General features: G+C 40.8%; 1 protein-coding gene across 2 annotated transcripts in view; it reads right to left on the minus strand.

Moving 5' to 3' along the window:
- LRRC49 (leucine rich repeat containing 49) overlaps positions 1-17,435 on the minus strand; it is a 209,170-nt gene that overhangs the window by 191,024 nt on the left and 711 nt on the right. The window contains exons 2-5 of one of the 2 annotated variants that reach the window (XM_081085233.1): positions 17,314-17,370; positions 9,000-9,096; positions 1,336-1,533; positions 984-1,086 (exon numbers count right to left, since the gene is read on the minus strand). In XM_081085233.1, coding sequence (XP_080941359.1) covers positions 984-1,086; positions 1,336-1,533; positions 9,000-9,096; positions 17,314-17,370 — 455 coding nt within the window. The remainder of the gene's footprint in view (positions 1-983; positions 1,087-1,335; positions 1,534-8,999; positions 9,097-17,313; positions 17,371-17,435) is intronic. The other variant, XM_081085231.1, reaches the window with a different exon arrangement.

Here is a 17,435-nt window from a genome sequence, read left to right on the forward strand (position 1 = left end):
AGAGAACCTCCTCCCAAAAACAAATACAAATGATCTGTGACATTTGCTGTCAGGGAGCACTACTAAGCTAAGAAGTTCGCTTAACAATTTGCTATTATATAGGCAGTACTGAGATAAAGGAATGCACAGCAGAGATGATTTTTTTTTCTGATTATAGCACTAAGGTAGGCTTGATCCTACATCCACTATTCTATTGCAGGTACTTTCCAGAATTTAATGATGAAGATCAAGTCCTAACTCTATTCATTCATTCAAAAAATTTTATTGAGAGCCTATTTTGTCCCCGGTTCTATTCTAAGTGCTGGGAATACAGAACTGAACAACAACAACAAAAAACTCCTAGTGTTTGTAGAGTTTATATTTTAGTAGAAGGAGACAAATAATAAACTTGATAAGTAGAATATTTAATACATTAGAGAGTGATAATACCTAAAAAAAAAACGAAGCAGAGAAGGAGCTGGGGACTGTCAGGGTGAATGGGGTTACTATTTTGGGGAGGGTGGCCAGGGAAGGCCATCCCTGAGATGATGACATTTGAGCAAAAACCTAAAGGAGGGAAGGAAGTGAGAACAGTAAGTGCAAAAGCGCTAAAAATGTAAGCATGCTTGGTGTATTCAAGGAGGCAGAGTGAGCAAAGGAGAGATTGGGAGGAGGTGAGGCCAGTGAGGTAACAGGGGATTCAACTGAACAGGGCCCAGTAGCCTGTGTGACGACTATATTGCAAAGCTTTTGCTATCCTAAAATCCATTTTCATCAGTCATATTACAGAATTACTTAGTACTCTCTTATTTTACATTATATAGGTATAAAATTCTTCCTCATACCCCTCAAAGGATAAATAAACAATTGATAACAGTGGTTATTCTCACGTGGAAGAACTGGATCGTTGGAGAATGAGATGAGGGACAGAGACTTTTATACCATTCAAATCTTGTACCATATCTATGTATTATCTAGTCAAAAAAATAATAAATCGTCCTCACCTTTCTAGGGTCAGTCTGTCTGAGTAAAGAATTTTCTCTTCAGAAGAACGCTGGAGAATGTGAAATGATGACACTGATGAGCTCACCAAATTAATATGATCACCTATTGAAAATGATATATATACAAATTACTTGATTAAGAAAAACCTTTAAAAGCTTAAATTTGGAGAACTTTGGCACCTAAAAATATCTTTTCTAGAAAGTATAGTTTCCATAGCTCTCCATGTTTGAAGTTAATTACTAAATTTGAGTTTGTTTCTTTCTTCCTCAAACCTATCTTTATCCCTTTTAATGCTGACACCTAATACTAAATCTTAACTCTCTTATAACTGAGATGATAGTCCCTCATTACCAGATACATTTGGGCCAGCACTATGACAGCCCTGCCGGATTCTGAACTTGGAAGGTATCTGAATGGAAGAATCTCCAAATGCTGATAAGGAGTTCATGGTAGTTTTCATGTCCAGCCCATTTAGTTCTGTCACGTTTGCTGTGGATGAGATGCATGATGATTTATTACGAGGTGAAGGGCTTATTACTCTTCCATCTCCTTCAAAATATCAAAAAGTTTATCACAAAGCTACATAGCATATGACTTTACTACAGGGCATACAGAGAAAGTACTTTGGATAGCAAATGTAAACCTCACATCATCACTTTTTTTGTATGCTCGGCTACTATTATAGAGAATATAGTAGAATCAAAGTGGATGTCAACAAATTTTATACACTTCTAATGACAACTCCATGACATTTTTAGGCTGTTGGTTATATGTTGTCGCTCCCATTAGGTAGCTTTCAATCTAGTGGGCAAACCCATATGAAATTAGTAAACTATTTAGAAGAACATGCACAAAATGCAGAATAAAAAAATAAAACCTAACGGTATCTTCAACATAAATGTGTCTCATTATTTTTCACTTAAACAAGATAGTTACAGATGGGTTTGACGGAAGGTGGATTTTAAGATATAATCTAAAGATCTATAACAGCTGTGGGCAAACTACGGCCCGCGGGCCGGATCTTGAAATGAATAAAACTAAAAAAAAAAAGACCGTACCTTTTTATGTAATGATGTTTACTTTGAATTTATATTAGTTCACACAAACACTCCATCCATGCTTTTGTTCCAGCCCTCCGGTCCAGTTTAAGAACCCATTGTGGCCCTCGAGTCAAAAAGTTTGCCCACCCCTGATCTAGAAGCATGTAGAATGTTCAAGAAGAGATTGCTGGAAAGTTCCAGAAATGAGGTAAGATTTGAGTATGGGTTGAAGGAGACAGTTTGAACACCAGAGGAATTCTATTGTATTTTCTTCTATGAAAAGCAAATTTCCTGAAAGTGGCACTTGATGTTAAAGGAAGCAATAAGCGGTAAAATAGAACTTAAAATTACCACAGAATTCTGCTGCTTAAACTGACCAATAAGGAAAAAATAAAACTAAATATAGAAAGTTAACATACTCTTTGGGAGACCATCATCAGACAATATGATGACAACTTGAAATCACATTAAAGAGCTAGAAAGCAATGGTATTTGATAGCTTCTCCAGGTATGAAAGTTATAAACCAAACTATCACACACCTAGCTTCCTGAACAATATTTTGTGCTCACACCCACTTTTCTAAATATCATGAAATATCACAAGCATTCTAAATTGACACCATGTTCACCAATGACCTGGTTTTGTGACATGACCAGCTGCTAACAGGATACCAAGCAACCATCATTCAATTAAACTGATTTGGAAATAAAAACAAACAAAAACTAATCTAAGGATTAACTGTAAAGGATTAACAAGTCATATAAAAACAAACAAACAAAAACTCCAAACAATAGACAACCTTGATTTCTCTTATTAACAGCAGTTAGGTTTTTTAAATTCTTTTGCCAAGACTTCAAGCTAATCCTCAGTTTAAGAGGCAGATTTAAATTTTATAAGACTTGGGATGTATAGGCAGTAAAACAGTAAATTTTATTTACACTCAATGAGTAAAGGAATTTTATCTTCACCCTTTCCAGCTTCTGTCATAATCACTATCCCCATGAGCTTACTATCACAATCAGTGTAATATATGGCTTACAATAATTAGCAAGAGATGAGAATGATTGGGTAGAAAAGCCTCAAAATACACAAACAAGATCCTCTAAATCAGGGGTTCTCAAACTACAGCCCGAAAACATTTATCCAGCCCGCCAGGTGTTTTTGCCGCCGCTGCCTGTCCTGCTTAGCAGCCGACTTGTCCCGGGCCCGCAGTGCGCATATGTAGAATGTCTGAGGGACAGTGAACTGGCCCCCTGTTTAAAAAGTTTGAGGACTTCTGCTCTAAATGATTGGGGACCAGAGTGATCTGTGTTGAAACATTCACTTATTTATGTGGATATATAAACACCCACATATATACAAATATATGTGTATCACAATCCCACATATATTCATGGGATGTTTCATCCTACATATACACTGCAATACTATATAGCGAAATTTTAATGGAAATATTTCCTGTTGTTGTTTATTTCATATACCACTATTTAATTTACCAGATATGCAGCCTTTCTCTTCCCAATTAAATGTCTAAGCTTCTTGAGAGACAGGCCTCATTTCATATTTTTTATATTCTTGGAAAAATCTAAATTCAATAGGAAATCAGTAAATTAATTTATTTTCCAATTTAATAAGAGTTAATAGGAAATCCATTTTGTATATAGTATTTCTGTTAAAAAGAAAATCAGAGTAAAACTGCTGAAAGAATTTTTTAATAATTAGAATCTCACAGCTGTTTAGAGGAATAATGTTCAACATTTGATAAGAATCTTCACTGCACTTGACCCTAAATACATGGATGAATAGATGGATGGATGGATGGATGGATGGATGGATGGATGGATGGATGAAGAGATGGATGAGTGGATGGATGGAAAGAAAGATGGATGAATAGATGGGTGGGAGGCTGACTGATATAATTCATGGTCATATATGTGGCTGGTTTTATTCAGTGGTTAGAGCATTGGTCCGTGCACGGAAGGTTTTCGGGTACTATTCCAGTCAAGGGCTGCAGATTCGATCTCTAGCATGTGGGAGACAACCAACCAATTTGACTCCCTCACACTGATGTTTCTCTCTCTCTCTCTCTCTCTCTCTCTCTCTCTCTCTCTCTCTCTCTCTCTCTCTCTCCCTTTCTCTCTCTCCCTCCCTCTCCCTCTCCCTCTCCCTCTCCCTCTCCCTCTCCCTCTCTCACTCCTTCCCTCTCTTCCACTCTCTCTAGAAAATATATGGAAAAAATATCCTCGGGGAAGATTAACAAATATAAAATAAAAAGTTAAGCATTGCTTCTTCCTCTCTATATTCACATTTTAGAATTCTTAATTAAGGGATTTGATCACTTAGGTCTATTTAACTGAGATTTTACTGTATAGTAAGTAGTTCCTGGACTATCTGACTCTTACAAAATCTCAAGGATATCAGGGTTAACTTTAAACAATATTCTTAAAAAGCCTAAAAGAAATCACATACCAAGTTTTAGACTAACTAGTCTAACTAAAACATATACTTTCATTGCTTAGGACTGAGAGTACAATTAGTTCATTTACCAGTATGCTGAGCAATATGAGTTTAATGGGAACTGACCCCCATGCTGCAAAAAATTTGACTATAATTTTTGACTCTTCAAAATCTTTAATCATCCCTTGGTGTTTGTGGGGGATTGGTTCCAGGGCCCCAACCCTGCAGATAGCAAAATTCATAGATGTTCAAGTCCCTTATATAAAACTAGACGCCCGGTTCACAACATTCGTGCACTGTGGGGGGGGGGGGGGGAGGTCCCTCAGCCCGGCCAGTGCCCTCCAAGACCCACAGGGGATGTCCACCTGCTGGCTAAGGCCCGCTCCCAGTGGGCCAAAGCCAAAAGGCAGATATTCCCCCAGGGGTCCTTAGCACTGCTGCGGATTCAGGAGAGTCTCCCGCCACCGCCACTGCGCTCACCAGCCGTGACCCTAGCTTCTGGGTGAGCAGCGCTCCCCCTGTGGAAGTGCACTGACCACCAGGGGGCAGCTCCTACGTTGAGTGTCTGTCCCCTGGTGGTCAGTGCATCTCATAGCGACCAGTCATTCCACCATTTGGTCGATTTGCATATTAGCCTTTTATTATATAGGCCTAGTGGCCTGGTGCACAAAAATTTGTGCACTGGGGGGGGAGGAGTACCTCAGCCTGGCCTGTGCCTTCTCGCAGTCTGGGACCCCTCGGGAGATAACGCCCTGCTGGCTTAGGCCTGCTCCCGGGTGGCAGAGGGAAGGCCCAATCCCTAGGTGTAGCCCCTGGTTGGGCTCAGAGCAGGGCCGATTGGGGAGTTGGGGCGCCGCCCCCTGTCATGCACAGAACAGAGCAGATTGGGAGGTTGCGAAGCCACCCTCAGTCACGCTCAGGGTAGGGCCGATTGAGGGGCTGGGGCACCGCCCCCTGTCACACTCAAGGCAGAGTCGATGGGGAGGTTGCGGCGCCACCCCCTGTCACGCACAGAGCAGGGCCCATCAGGGGGGTTGGGGCTCCGTACCCTGTCATGCACAGAGCAGGATCAATCGGTGTTGGGGAGCTCCACCCTGTCATGCACAGAGCAGGGCCGATCAGGGGGTTGGGGAGCTCCCCCCTGTCACTCAGAGTAAGGCCGATAGGGGAGTTGGGGCACCGCTCCCTGTCACACTCAGGGCAGGGCCGATCAGGTGGTTGGGGCGCCGCCACTGTCACACTCAGGGCAGGGCTGATGGGGAGGTTATGGCTCTACCCCGTCACACACAGAGCAGGGGCCCGTGGGGAGGGGTGGGGGAAGGGTTGGGGCACCGCACCCTGTCACAAACAGAGCAGGGCGGATAGGGAGGTTGTGGCCCCGCCCCCTGTCACACACAGAGCCGCAGGGCGATCAGAGGGTTTGGACGCTGCCCCTTGTCACGCTGATCCCAGTGCCGGGAGGCCTCACAGCTCCACTGATCCCGGTGCTGGGAGGCATATTACCCTTTTACTATATAGGTTCCCCACTGGGGTGCCTGGCCAGCCTGGGTGAGGGGATGATGGCTGTTTGCAGCTGGTCACACACCCTTCAGGGTGGGGGTCCCCACTGGGTTGCCTGGCCAGTCTGGGTGAGGGGTTGAGGGGCTGAGGGCTGTTTTCAGGCCGACTGAAGCTCCCAACTGCTCCTTTTTTTCTTTTTTCTTTTTTTATTCTGGGCCAGCTTTAGCTCTGGCTCCAGCTCTGAGGTCTCTGCTGCTAAAAGAAGGTATCTGGTTTGTTTCGGTTCTATAATCGAAACAATGTATAACTCCAACTCTTAGATCCCGGGCTTGCTGAAAGCAGGTTTCTGGGGTTTTGTTTAGCTTCTATATTTGTTACAATGTTTCTTAAACTGCAAGCTCAGAGGCGGGCAAGGCAGGCGGGAAACGATGCAGTCCTCCGTCACTGAAGCAAGCAAGCCTCATGTTAGTTTCAAGCTGCCTGGCTGCCAGCCGCCATCTTGGCTGGCAGTTAATTTGCATATCTCACCGATTAGCCAATGGGAAGGGTAGCGGTTGTACACCAATTACCATGTTTCTCTTTTATTAGATAGGATGGCACAGAATAATGCATACAGTTGACCTACAGTATAGGCGGATTCCTAACCATGGGTGGAAATACTCTTCCATCCATGGTTGGTTGAATCTGCATTTCCAACCCAGAAATACAATGTGCCAACTGCATATTTTAGTGAAAAAAATCCATGCATAAGTGGACCACACAGTTTCAAGTAGTGTTTTTCAAGGGTCAACTATATATAGATAAGTTCAATTAATTTTGAAAAATAAAAAATGGGGTAAAACCAATTATAATGATTAGATATCAGGATCAGTTTATTAAACAGACACCCCCAAACATTTTCTGATGAAGTGCTAATTATAATTTTTCAAAAGTTTTATGCCTTTGAAGGTAGACTTGTGAGCAAAAGTCAAGAAGACAGCTATATACTATGTGGACTTTTTTACATGAAACTGCCTGAAGCTATGGAGGAGGCACATTTAGAAACAACTAGGTACAAATGAGTAGCCTGTAACAGAGAATGATTTTGAATAAAATCTTTTAATAAAAAACAAATAGGTTTATTTTTCCCTAAATAATTAATTTGAATTTACGGGTCATTATTTATATATGAGACTTTATCTCTCATGTTCACAAAATTCAGTGCCTCCATATTATTTCCTCATTAGCAAGCACCTAATAATACTTTACAACTTAAATAAATTTACGTGGCCAGCCATTCACAAATCTGTATACCAACTTCCCCCTCTAACTTGAGAATAGCTTGGAAAAGTATTTTGACTCATAATTTGTAAAAAAATAAGATATTGTTATAAAAAATGTGAAGGAAGTTCACAATGCAAACATCAAAAATCTTAGTTGATGGCCTGGCCAGTCTGGCTCAGTGGTTGAGCATCGACCTCTGAATCAGGAGGTTCCAGTTTGATTCCCAGTCAGGGCACATGCCCAGGTTGCAGGCTCAATCCCCAGTGGGGCGGGGGGGGGTGGGGGGGGGAGGTGCAGGAGATAGCCAATCAATGATTCCCTTTCATCAGCCAATCAATGATTCCCTTTCATCATTGATATTTCTGTCTCCCTCTCCCTCCCTCTGAAATCAATAAAATATTTTTTAAATCCTACTTGAGAAATGTCAGGTTTTTCACATGTAAAACTTTGTGCCTAATACAGTATCTGGCACATTACATACTCAATAAATATGTATTCAACCGAACCAAAGAAGGCAAGAGAGATGTTTCCTGCACTGTGGAACTGCAGTTAGGTTGATGTCATGCCCAAGCAATTGGCCAAGGCAAGAGTGTAGGATATAGGAAAGAGAAAAATCATATCAGATTACATGGGCCCATGACGCAAGTCCAAAAATAAAAAAACACAAAGTGGCCGAAACCGGTTTGGCTCAGTGGATAGAGCGTCGGCCTGCGGACTGAAAGGTCCCAGGTTCGATTCCGGTCAAGGGCATGTACCTGGGTTGCGGGCATATCCCCAGTGGGAGATGTGCAGGAGGCGGCTGATCGATGTTTCTCTCTCATCGATGTTTCTGACTCTCTATCTCTTTCCTTTCCTCTCTGTAAAAAATCAAGAAAATATATAAAAAAAAACAAAAACACACAAAGTGAAAACTAATCAAATATTCAAAGTTGCCACATATTGATGCAGTAATGAAATGAATAATCTAGAGAGGCCTATACTAATCAGTTCTCTCACACAAACTTCTAGGAGGTGTAGATGGTACTGTACATAGGATTCTGTACTACTACACACTACCAATAGCTAATAGTTATTAGCAACCAACTAACAACTCAAATATAATATTGGAATTTTCTCCTTAAATTGAAAAATACACTTCAGAAATATAGCCAGATCATATGAGGCAGTATTTTTCAAAGTGTGGTCCACAAACCATATCTGTTAGAAACCCTTATTTCATTTATTAAAATATACATTTATATATGCCACCTAAGACCTATAAAATCAGAATGGGTAAATGGAAAAGGGCAAGTGGAGCGCTGGAATACACTTTCTAACAAGATCTTAGGTGATGCACACTAAAGTTTAAGGCCTTTGATATAATATCTATAATTATATGCATTACTAAGGGAGATTGTTTCTTTTTCACTCCTAACTTTCCACTCTTCCCACTGTTTCCTTATTTTCTAAAGAATGTTTCCATACTCTTACCTTCACTAATTAGCCATTTTTCCTACTTCCAATAAAGTATTTGGAAGATTCCTTCCCACTCTCTTATACATAGCCCATCCACAAACTAAAATACATCTTTTTCTGTTTTGGAAATAATCTACTATGTTGTGTATATAAAATAAATTCTGACTTAAGTAAATATCAAACCAATTTGGTAACCAATAACCATTTCATTTTTAATTCAAGTCTATTTGAATCTAGAAATTCAATAATGTTAAACAATATTACTCAAAGAAGATAAACCATATTTGATCTCTACTCATTGACAATACCTTGCCTACTTGAGTAGTTTCTTTCAAGGTCATGTTGTAAGAGTCGACCAGGGAATGATGGTGTTTCTTTATTTAGCCTTAATTCAACCTAAAAAACATTTTTTTAAAAATTGGGTAAGAACTTAACAGAAGTAATGAAGATAAGTACAAAATAACATATAGTAAGTGGCACATACTACAACATACAGATGAACCTTGAAAACTTTCTGCTAAGTGAAAGAATCAAAACACAAAATGCCAAAAATTGTATAATTCCATTTATGAATAACTGAGAATAAGAAAACCTATAGAAGTCACAGTAAGGGACTTTAACACCCTGGCAATACTGGATAGATCTTCCAGACAAAAAAAAAAAAACAAGGAAACACAGACTTTAAATAACACACAAGATCAGGTGGATTTTATTGACATAGAACATTTGACCCCAAAGCTGTAGAATATACATTCTTCTCAATTACACATGGGTCATTCTCAAAGATAGACCACATGTTAGGACACAAAATAAGTCTCTGCTAGTTCAAAAGGACTGAAATTATATCAAGCATCTTCTCTGATCACCATGGCATGAAATTAGAAATCAACCACAATAAAAACACTAAAAAACATTCAAACACATGGAGACTAAATAGTATGTTATTAAACAATGAATGAGTTACCAATGAACTCAACTAAGAAATAAAACACTTAATGGAAACAGCCATGGCAGGTTTTGCTCAGTGGTTAACATGTCAGTCCCTGACAGAAAGGTGGTGGGTTGGATTCCAGATCAACAGCATGTTACTGGGTTACAGTTTTGATCCCAGGCCTCATTCAGGAAGCTTAAGGGAGGCAGCCAGTGGATGTATCTCTATCACATCAATGTTCTTCTCTCTCCCTCTCCCTCTCCCTCTCCCTCTCCCTGTTCCCCTCCTCCCTCCCTTTCAACTCTCTAAAAATAAATGTAAAAGGAAGGAAGGAAGGAAGGAAGGAAGGAAGGAAGGAAGGAAGGAAGGAAGGAAGGAAGGATGGAAGGAAGGAAGGTAGTTCATAGAAACAAAAATGAACACACAACAACCCAAAATCTATGGGACACAGCAAAAGCAGTCCTGAGAGAGAAGTTCCTAGCATTAAAGGCCTAACTCAAGAAACAAGAAAAGTTCTTTTAGAAAGAGAACAAGAAAAGCTCAAAGTAAGTAGAAAGAAGGAAATAATAAATATTAGAGCAGAAATAAATGACATAGAGACGAAAAAAACACTACAAAAGGTAAATGAATCCAAGAGCTAGTACTTTGAAAAAGATAAACAAGATTGATGAGCCTTAAGTCAGGCTCATCAAGGAGCAAACAGAGAGAATCCAAATTAATAAAATCAGAAACAAAAAGGTGAGGTAACAACTGACACCACAAAAACATAAAGAATTGTAAGAAAATACTATGAACAACTATATGTCAACAAGCTGGAAAACCTAAACAAAATGGACAAATTCCTAGAAAAAAATATAATCTTCCATAACTGAATCAGGAAGAATCAGAAAACCTGAATAAGCCAATAAAATTGATGAAATTGAAGCAGCAATCAAAAAAATCCCAGCAAACAAAAGCCCTGGTCTGGACAGCTTCATAGAGGAGTTTTACCAAACATTCAAAGAAGAACTAACACTTACCTTCCTCAAACTATTCCAAGGAATCCAAGAGGAAGAAATACTTCCAAGCTCTTTTAGGGGACCAGCATTATCTTAATTCCAAAACCAGATAAAGACAATACAAAGAAAGAGAATTACAGGCCAATTTTGCTGATGAACATAAATGCTAAAATCCTCAAGAAAGCATTAGCAAATTGGATCCAGCAATATATTAAAAAGATCATACACCATGACCAAGTGGGATTTATTCCAGGAATGCAAGGCTGGTACAATACTAAAAAATCTATAAATGTGATACGTCACAAAAACAAATTGAAAGACAAAACCACATGATCATATCAATAGATGCAAGAAAAAGCATTTGACAAAATCCAAAACCCAACTTTATATATAAAAACATAAGCAACCATTTGACCGGTAGCTATGAGGTGCACTGACCACCAGGGGGAAGACACTCAATGCACAGGCATGAAAACATGGAACAAACTGATGAATCTCAGAGGGAAGGGGGGAGGGGCGAGGGCAGGAAGAGATTAACCAAAGATCTTATATGCATACTAGAGGCCTGGTACACAGATTCATGCACCAGTGGGGTCCCTCGGCCTGGCCTGCAGGGATCGGGCCAAAACCAGCAGTCCGACATCCTCCAAGGGGTCCTGGATTGCGAGAGGGTGGAGGCCAGGCCGAGGGACCCCATCTGTGCATGGCACCGGGCCTCCAGGTTTTTATAAAAACCCTCAGCAAAGTGGGAATAGAGGGATCATACTTCAACATAATCAAGACCATATATGGCCTTAGTTGGTTTGGCTCAGTGGATAGAGCGTTGGCCTGAGAACTGAAGAGTCTCAGGTTCAATTCCAGTCAAGGGTATATTCCCAGGTTGTGGGCTCAATACCCAGTAGGGGGTGTGCAGGAGGCAGCCAATCAATGATTCTCTCTCATCACTGGTGTTTCTTTCTCTCCCTCCCTCTCTGAAATCAATATAAATATATTTTTTCTAAAAAAGACCATATATGAAAACCTACCAGTCAGAGCATCTTCCCCCTGGTGGTCAGTTCACGTCATAGCAACTAGTCAACCAGTCTATTGTCTTCCCCTGGTGGTCAGTGCATGTCATAGCGAGCAGTTGAGTGGCCTTAGCATAACATTAGCATATTACGCTTTGATTGGTTGAATGGCCAACCAGACACTTAGCATATTAGGCTTTTATTATATAGGACTAGAGGCCCGGTGCACAAAAATTTGTGCACTCGGGGGGGAGGGGGGGGTCCCTCAGACCGGCCTGTGCCCTCTCGCAGTCTGGGACCCCTAAAGAGATAACGACCTGCTGGCTTAGGCCTGATCCCGGGTGGCAGAGGGCAGGTCCAATCCCTAGGTGCAGGCCCTGGTCGGGCTCAGAGCAGGGCCGATTGGGGAGTTGGGGCGCCGCCCCTGTCATGCACAGAGCAGGGTGGATCGGGAGGTTGTGATGTCACCCTCAGTGACGCTCAGGTTAGGGCTAATTGGGGGGTTGGGGCACCGCCCCCTGTCACACTCAAGGCAGGGTCAATAGGGAGGTTGCGGCGCCACTCCCTGTCATGCACAGAGCCGGGCCAATCAGGGGGTTGGGGGACTGCCCCCTGTCACTCACAGAGCAGGGCCCATCAGGGGGGTTGGGGCTCCGTAACCTGTCACGCACAAAGCAGGGCCCATCAGGGGGTTGGGGAGCTCCCCCTGTCATGCACAGAGCAGGGCCGATCAGGGGGTTGGGGCACCGCCCCCTGTCACACACAGAGCAGGGCCGATCATGGGGTTGGGGTGCTGCCACTGTCACACTCAGGGCAGGGCCAATGGGGAGGTTATGGCTCTACCCCGTCACACACAGAGCAGGGCCCATGGGGGGCAGGGAGGTTGGGGCGCCGCACCCTGTCACACACAGAGCAGGGCCGATCAGGGGGTTGGGGCGCCGCACCCTGTCACACACAGAGCAGCAGGGCGATCAGGGGGTTGGGGCGCCTTCCTCTGTCACGAACAGAGCAGGGCGGATAGGGAGGTTGTGGCCCCACCCCGTCACACACAGAGCCACAGGGCGATCAGGGGGTTTGGGCGCTGCCCCCTGTCACGCTGATCCCGGTGCCGGGAGGCCTCGCGGCTCTGCTGATCCCGGTGCTAGGAGGCATATTACTCTTTTACTATATAGGATAGAGGCCTGGTGCACGTGTGGGGTCCGGCTGGTTTTCCCTGAATGGTGTCCTGGATCAGGGTGGGGTTCCCCACGAGGGTGCCTGGCCAGCCTGGGTGAGGGGATGATGGCTGTTTGCGGCTGGTCACACACCCTTCAGGGTGGGGGTCCCCACTGGGGTGCCTGGCCAGTCTGGGTGAGGGGCTAAGGGCTGTTTTCAGGCTGGCGGGTGACGGAAGCTCCCAACGCTCCTTTTTTTCTTTTTTTTTTATTCTGGGCCAGCTTTAGCTCTGAGGCTCCAGCTCTTAGGCCTCCGCTCCTGAAAGCAGGTATCTGGTTTGTTTTGGTTCTATAATTGAAACAATGTATAACTCCAGCTCTGAAATCCTGGCTCACTGAAAGCAGGTTTCTGGGGTTTTGTTTAGCTTCTATATTTGTTACAATGTTTCAAACTGCAGGCTCAGAGGCCTGCAGTGGCAGGCGGGGAACGTTGGAGTCCTCCGTCACTGAAGCAAGCAAGCCTCATGTTAGTTTCAAGCTGCCTGGCCCCGGACGCCATCTTGGCTGGCAGTTAATTTGCATATCTCGCTGATTAGCCAATGGGAAGGGTAGCGGTCGTACGCCAATTACCATGTTTCTCTTTTATTAGATAGGATAGTACTGGAAGTCTTAATCACAGTGATCATAAAAGAAGAAAAAATAAAAGGCATCCAAATTAGAAAGGAAGAAGTAAAACTGTCATTATTCACAGATGACATGATATTGTACACAGAAAACCCTATAGACTCCACCAAAAAACTACTAGATTTAATAAATGAACACAGCAATGTAGCAGGATACAAAATTAACATCCAGAAATTTATGGCATTTTTATACACCAATAATGAACTCTCAGAAAGAGAAACTAAAAAGACAACTCCATTAACCATTGCAACAAAAAATTAATATACTTAGGAATAACCTTAACCAAGGAGCTAAAAGACCTGCACTCAGAAAACTACAAGATGTTGATAAAAGATATAGAAGAAGATATAAACAAGTGGAAGAATATACTGTGTTCATGGATTGGTAGAATTAACATTACTAAAATGTCCATACTACCCAAAGCAATCTATAGATTCAATGCAATCCCTTTTAAAATACCAATGGCATATTTCACAGATCTAGAACAAATACTCCAAAAATTTATATGGAACTAAAAAAGATCTTAATAGCCGCAGCAATCTTGAGAAAGAAGAACAAAGTTGGAAGGATCACAATACTGGATATCAAGCTGTACTACAAAGCCACTGTAATCAAAACAGCCTGGTACTAGCACAAGAACTGGCATATAGATCAATGTTTCAGAACAGAGAACCCAGAAATTGAGAACCCATAATTGAGCCATTATGCTCAATTAATATTTGACAGTGGAGGTAAGAGCATATAATGGAATAAGGATAATCTCTTCAATAAATGGTGTTGCAAAAATTGGACATGTATATGCAAAAAAATAAAACTAGATCACACAACTTAACCATACACAAGAATAAACTCAAAATGGATTAAAAACTTAAATTTAAGTCATGAAACCATAAAAATCCTAAAAGAAAACATAGGCAGACATCTCATGAAGCAAAATTTTCACAGATACAAAGGAAAACATAAATGGGACTACATCAAACTAAAAAACTTCTCCACACCAAAAGAAACTAGCATCAAATTGAAAGGGAACCCACTGCATAGAAGTACATGATACATGTGATAAGGGGTTAATTTCCAAAATATAGAAAGTACTATACAACTCAACAAAAGGAAAGCAAATGACCCAATTAAAAATGGGCAGAGGACCTAGCCGGTTTGGTTCAGTGGATAGAGCGTCGGCCTATGGACTGAAGGGTCCCGGGTTTGATTTCCACCAAGGGCACATGCCCGGGTTGCAGGCTCAATCCCCAGTGTGGGGTGTGCAGAAGGCGGCCAATCAATGATTCTCTCTCATCACTGATGTTTCCATCTCTCTCTGCCTCTCCCTTACGCTCTGAAATCAATAAAAAATATTTTTAAAAAAAAAAGGATTGGTAGAATTAACATTATTAAATAGACACTTCTCCAAAGAGGACATACAAATGGCCAAGAGGCATATGAAAAAATGTTCAATGTCACTAATCACCAGAGAGATGCAAATTAAAACAATGAGATACCACCTCACACCTGCCAGAATGGCTACCATCAATAAATCAACAAACAACGAGTACGGAGTTTCCTCAAAAAATTAAAAATCGAACTTCCATTTTGACCCAGCAATCCCACTTCTGGGAATATATTCTAAGAAGCCTGAAACACCAATCAGAAAGAATATATGCACCCCTGTGTTATCAGCAGCACAGTAGCTAAAATCTGGAAACAGCCCAAGTACCCATCAGAGGATGAATGGATTTAAAAACTATGGTACATTTACACCGTGGAATACTATGTAAAAATGCAACTGTAAAAAAGAAGGATTTATTACCCTTTGAGAGGGACCTGAAGAGTATTATGCTAAGCGAAATAAGGAAGTCAGAGAAAGACAAATATCACATGATCTCATTTATATGTGGAATCTAATGAAGAAAATCAATTGACAAAATAGATCCAAAGACAATGAAAGCATGATTTCAGAGGGAAAGGGGAAGGCGGGGAGAGAGTGGGGAGAGAGGGAAGAGATTAACCAAAGAACTTATATGGAAGGTTTGGGGAGGGGGTGGGAGTAGGGGAAGAGAGGTAGCAAGTGGGGAGAGGAAACATCTGTCACACCTTCACCATTAAAGTGTAAAAGTATCTATAGACACAGAAAGCAGATTTGTGTCTTCCAGTGGGGTAGGGTAAAGGACATGGGGAGTGACGGCTTAATGGTTACAGGGACACCCCTTCAGGTGATAAAATGTTCTGGAAGTAGACAGTAGTGATGAGTGCACAACATTGTGAATGTATTTAATACCACTGATTTGTACAATTTAAAATGATTAAAATGGTAATTGTTATGTTGTGTGAATTTTAACACACACACACAATCTGAGTCAATTTTATGTTGTCAGATGAAACCATGCTCCCTGAGGCACGTCCAGTTCCTCCATACCCTCACCACAAATGTAATGATTAAAAGAATCATTTTCTCATAAACATAAGGAAAAACATAAATAAAAACTAAATTCTGTTGGAAAAAAATCAGTTTTTATTACTAGAATTCCTTTAAGAGTTCAATTATAACATAATAAAATTATATACCTAAACCTTCTAACAAGGGATTTCTCTAAATTTATTTTAAATTATTTAATAGAAAAAAAAATCAAACAACATCTCATGACTAGCCACAAAATAATTTAAATATGTATTTTAAAAGAATTATGATGCTTCTGATTCACCCATACTATAAACATTATAATAGCATTTGAATTATCTTCTTATGAATTATATGAGCTAAAGGTGTTTTCTTAAAACATTATGTCCACATAAGAGAAAATGAATTGTTTGGAAAGAACTGGAATGAGGTACATCATTCTTAGAAACACATTATAATGGTAGGATTTGTCCAGTGAAATCAATTAGCAAAGCTTTGGAGGGAATCCATTAAGGCCAATTATAATAGAGAATGTTTTCACTTAATCTAGCTAACCGTTATTTATTCAAGATGATCAAATGGTCTAATTTCCAAGTGTTCATTTTCATACACAAAATGTAAGCAACTGCTGCCTCCTTAACTGTGTCCTTCCATTCACCCTTCTTATGCCCCTCCTTACCCTCCTCGGGCTGTTATCTATAAACTCTGCCCTTTCCTTTAGAATTCCTCCAGTGACATCTATTAAGCATTTTCTTCAGGGGGAAAAAAAAGAATTGTGATGTTTTGAGGTGTAGAACTTGCTCAAAGGAGAAAAATTATATTCTGTCTTGATACAATTATGGGGAGGTGGGTATGTTTGAATGCTGAGGTTAGATAGGAGAGAAAGAAAAATGTGTACCTCAAAAATCAAATGAAAAGCCAAAAATTATGGAAATACCAGAGATATTATGGTAAAATTGTTTAGAAAAAGAATCTCATCTTCATATCATAACTTCTAAATATCATTTAGCCTAATATATTTCCACTACATATCTATTTTTCTCCCCTGATTTTAAATGGAATGTATAGATATGCCCCTCCAAATTATTACATTTTATCCATTATAAGATTCCATCAATAGTAAAACACACCTTTACCCATTACTAAGAAAAAGACTTTCCCAATTAAACTACAATGTCCCATCAATTTTAAGAAAGATCCTGATTTAAGAAATGTTTAAATATAAAAAACAAAATACAAAAACCTTACCTCTTGCAATTGGTGAAATACGATTCAGTTTTTAAAAGAGGTGGTTTTGTGGTATTTTTGGTTTTGGTTTTGGGGGATTTTTTTTTTTTTTTGGCTTTATGCAGACAGAAAAAAATAGGTTTAGAGGGGAGACTAAAATAAATATACTTAAAATTTCCAGTTCAGACTTTACTCTTTAAATCATGCTGCTATTTCTTACTTTGTTTTTCTCAGGAAAAGGTGAAGTTTGAATAACCAGATGAAGCCCACAGTTCACCTGCAATGTAAAAATTAAACCATAAAATATGTTAACTTACACACACACACACACACACACACACA

The sequence above is a fragment of the Myotis nattereri genome (genome assembly GCF_964212035.1).
Source record: "Myotis nattereri genome assembly, chromosome: 1".
Taxonomy (NCBI): domain Eukaryota; kingdom Metazoa; phylum Chordata; class Mammalia; order Chiroptera; family Vespertilionidae; genus Myotis; species Myotis nattereri.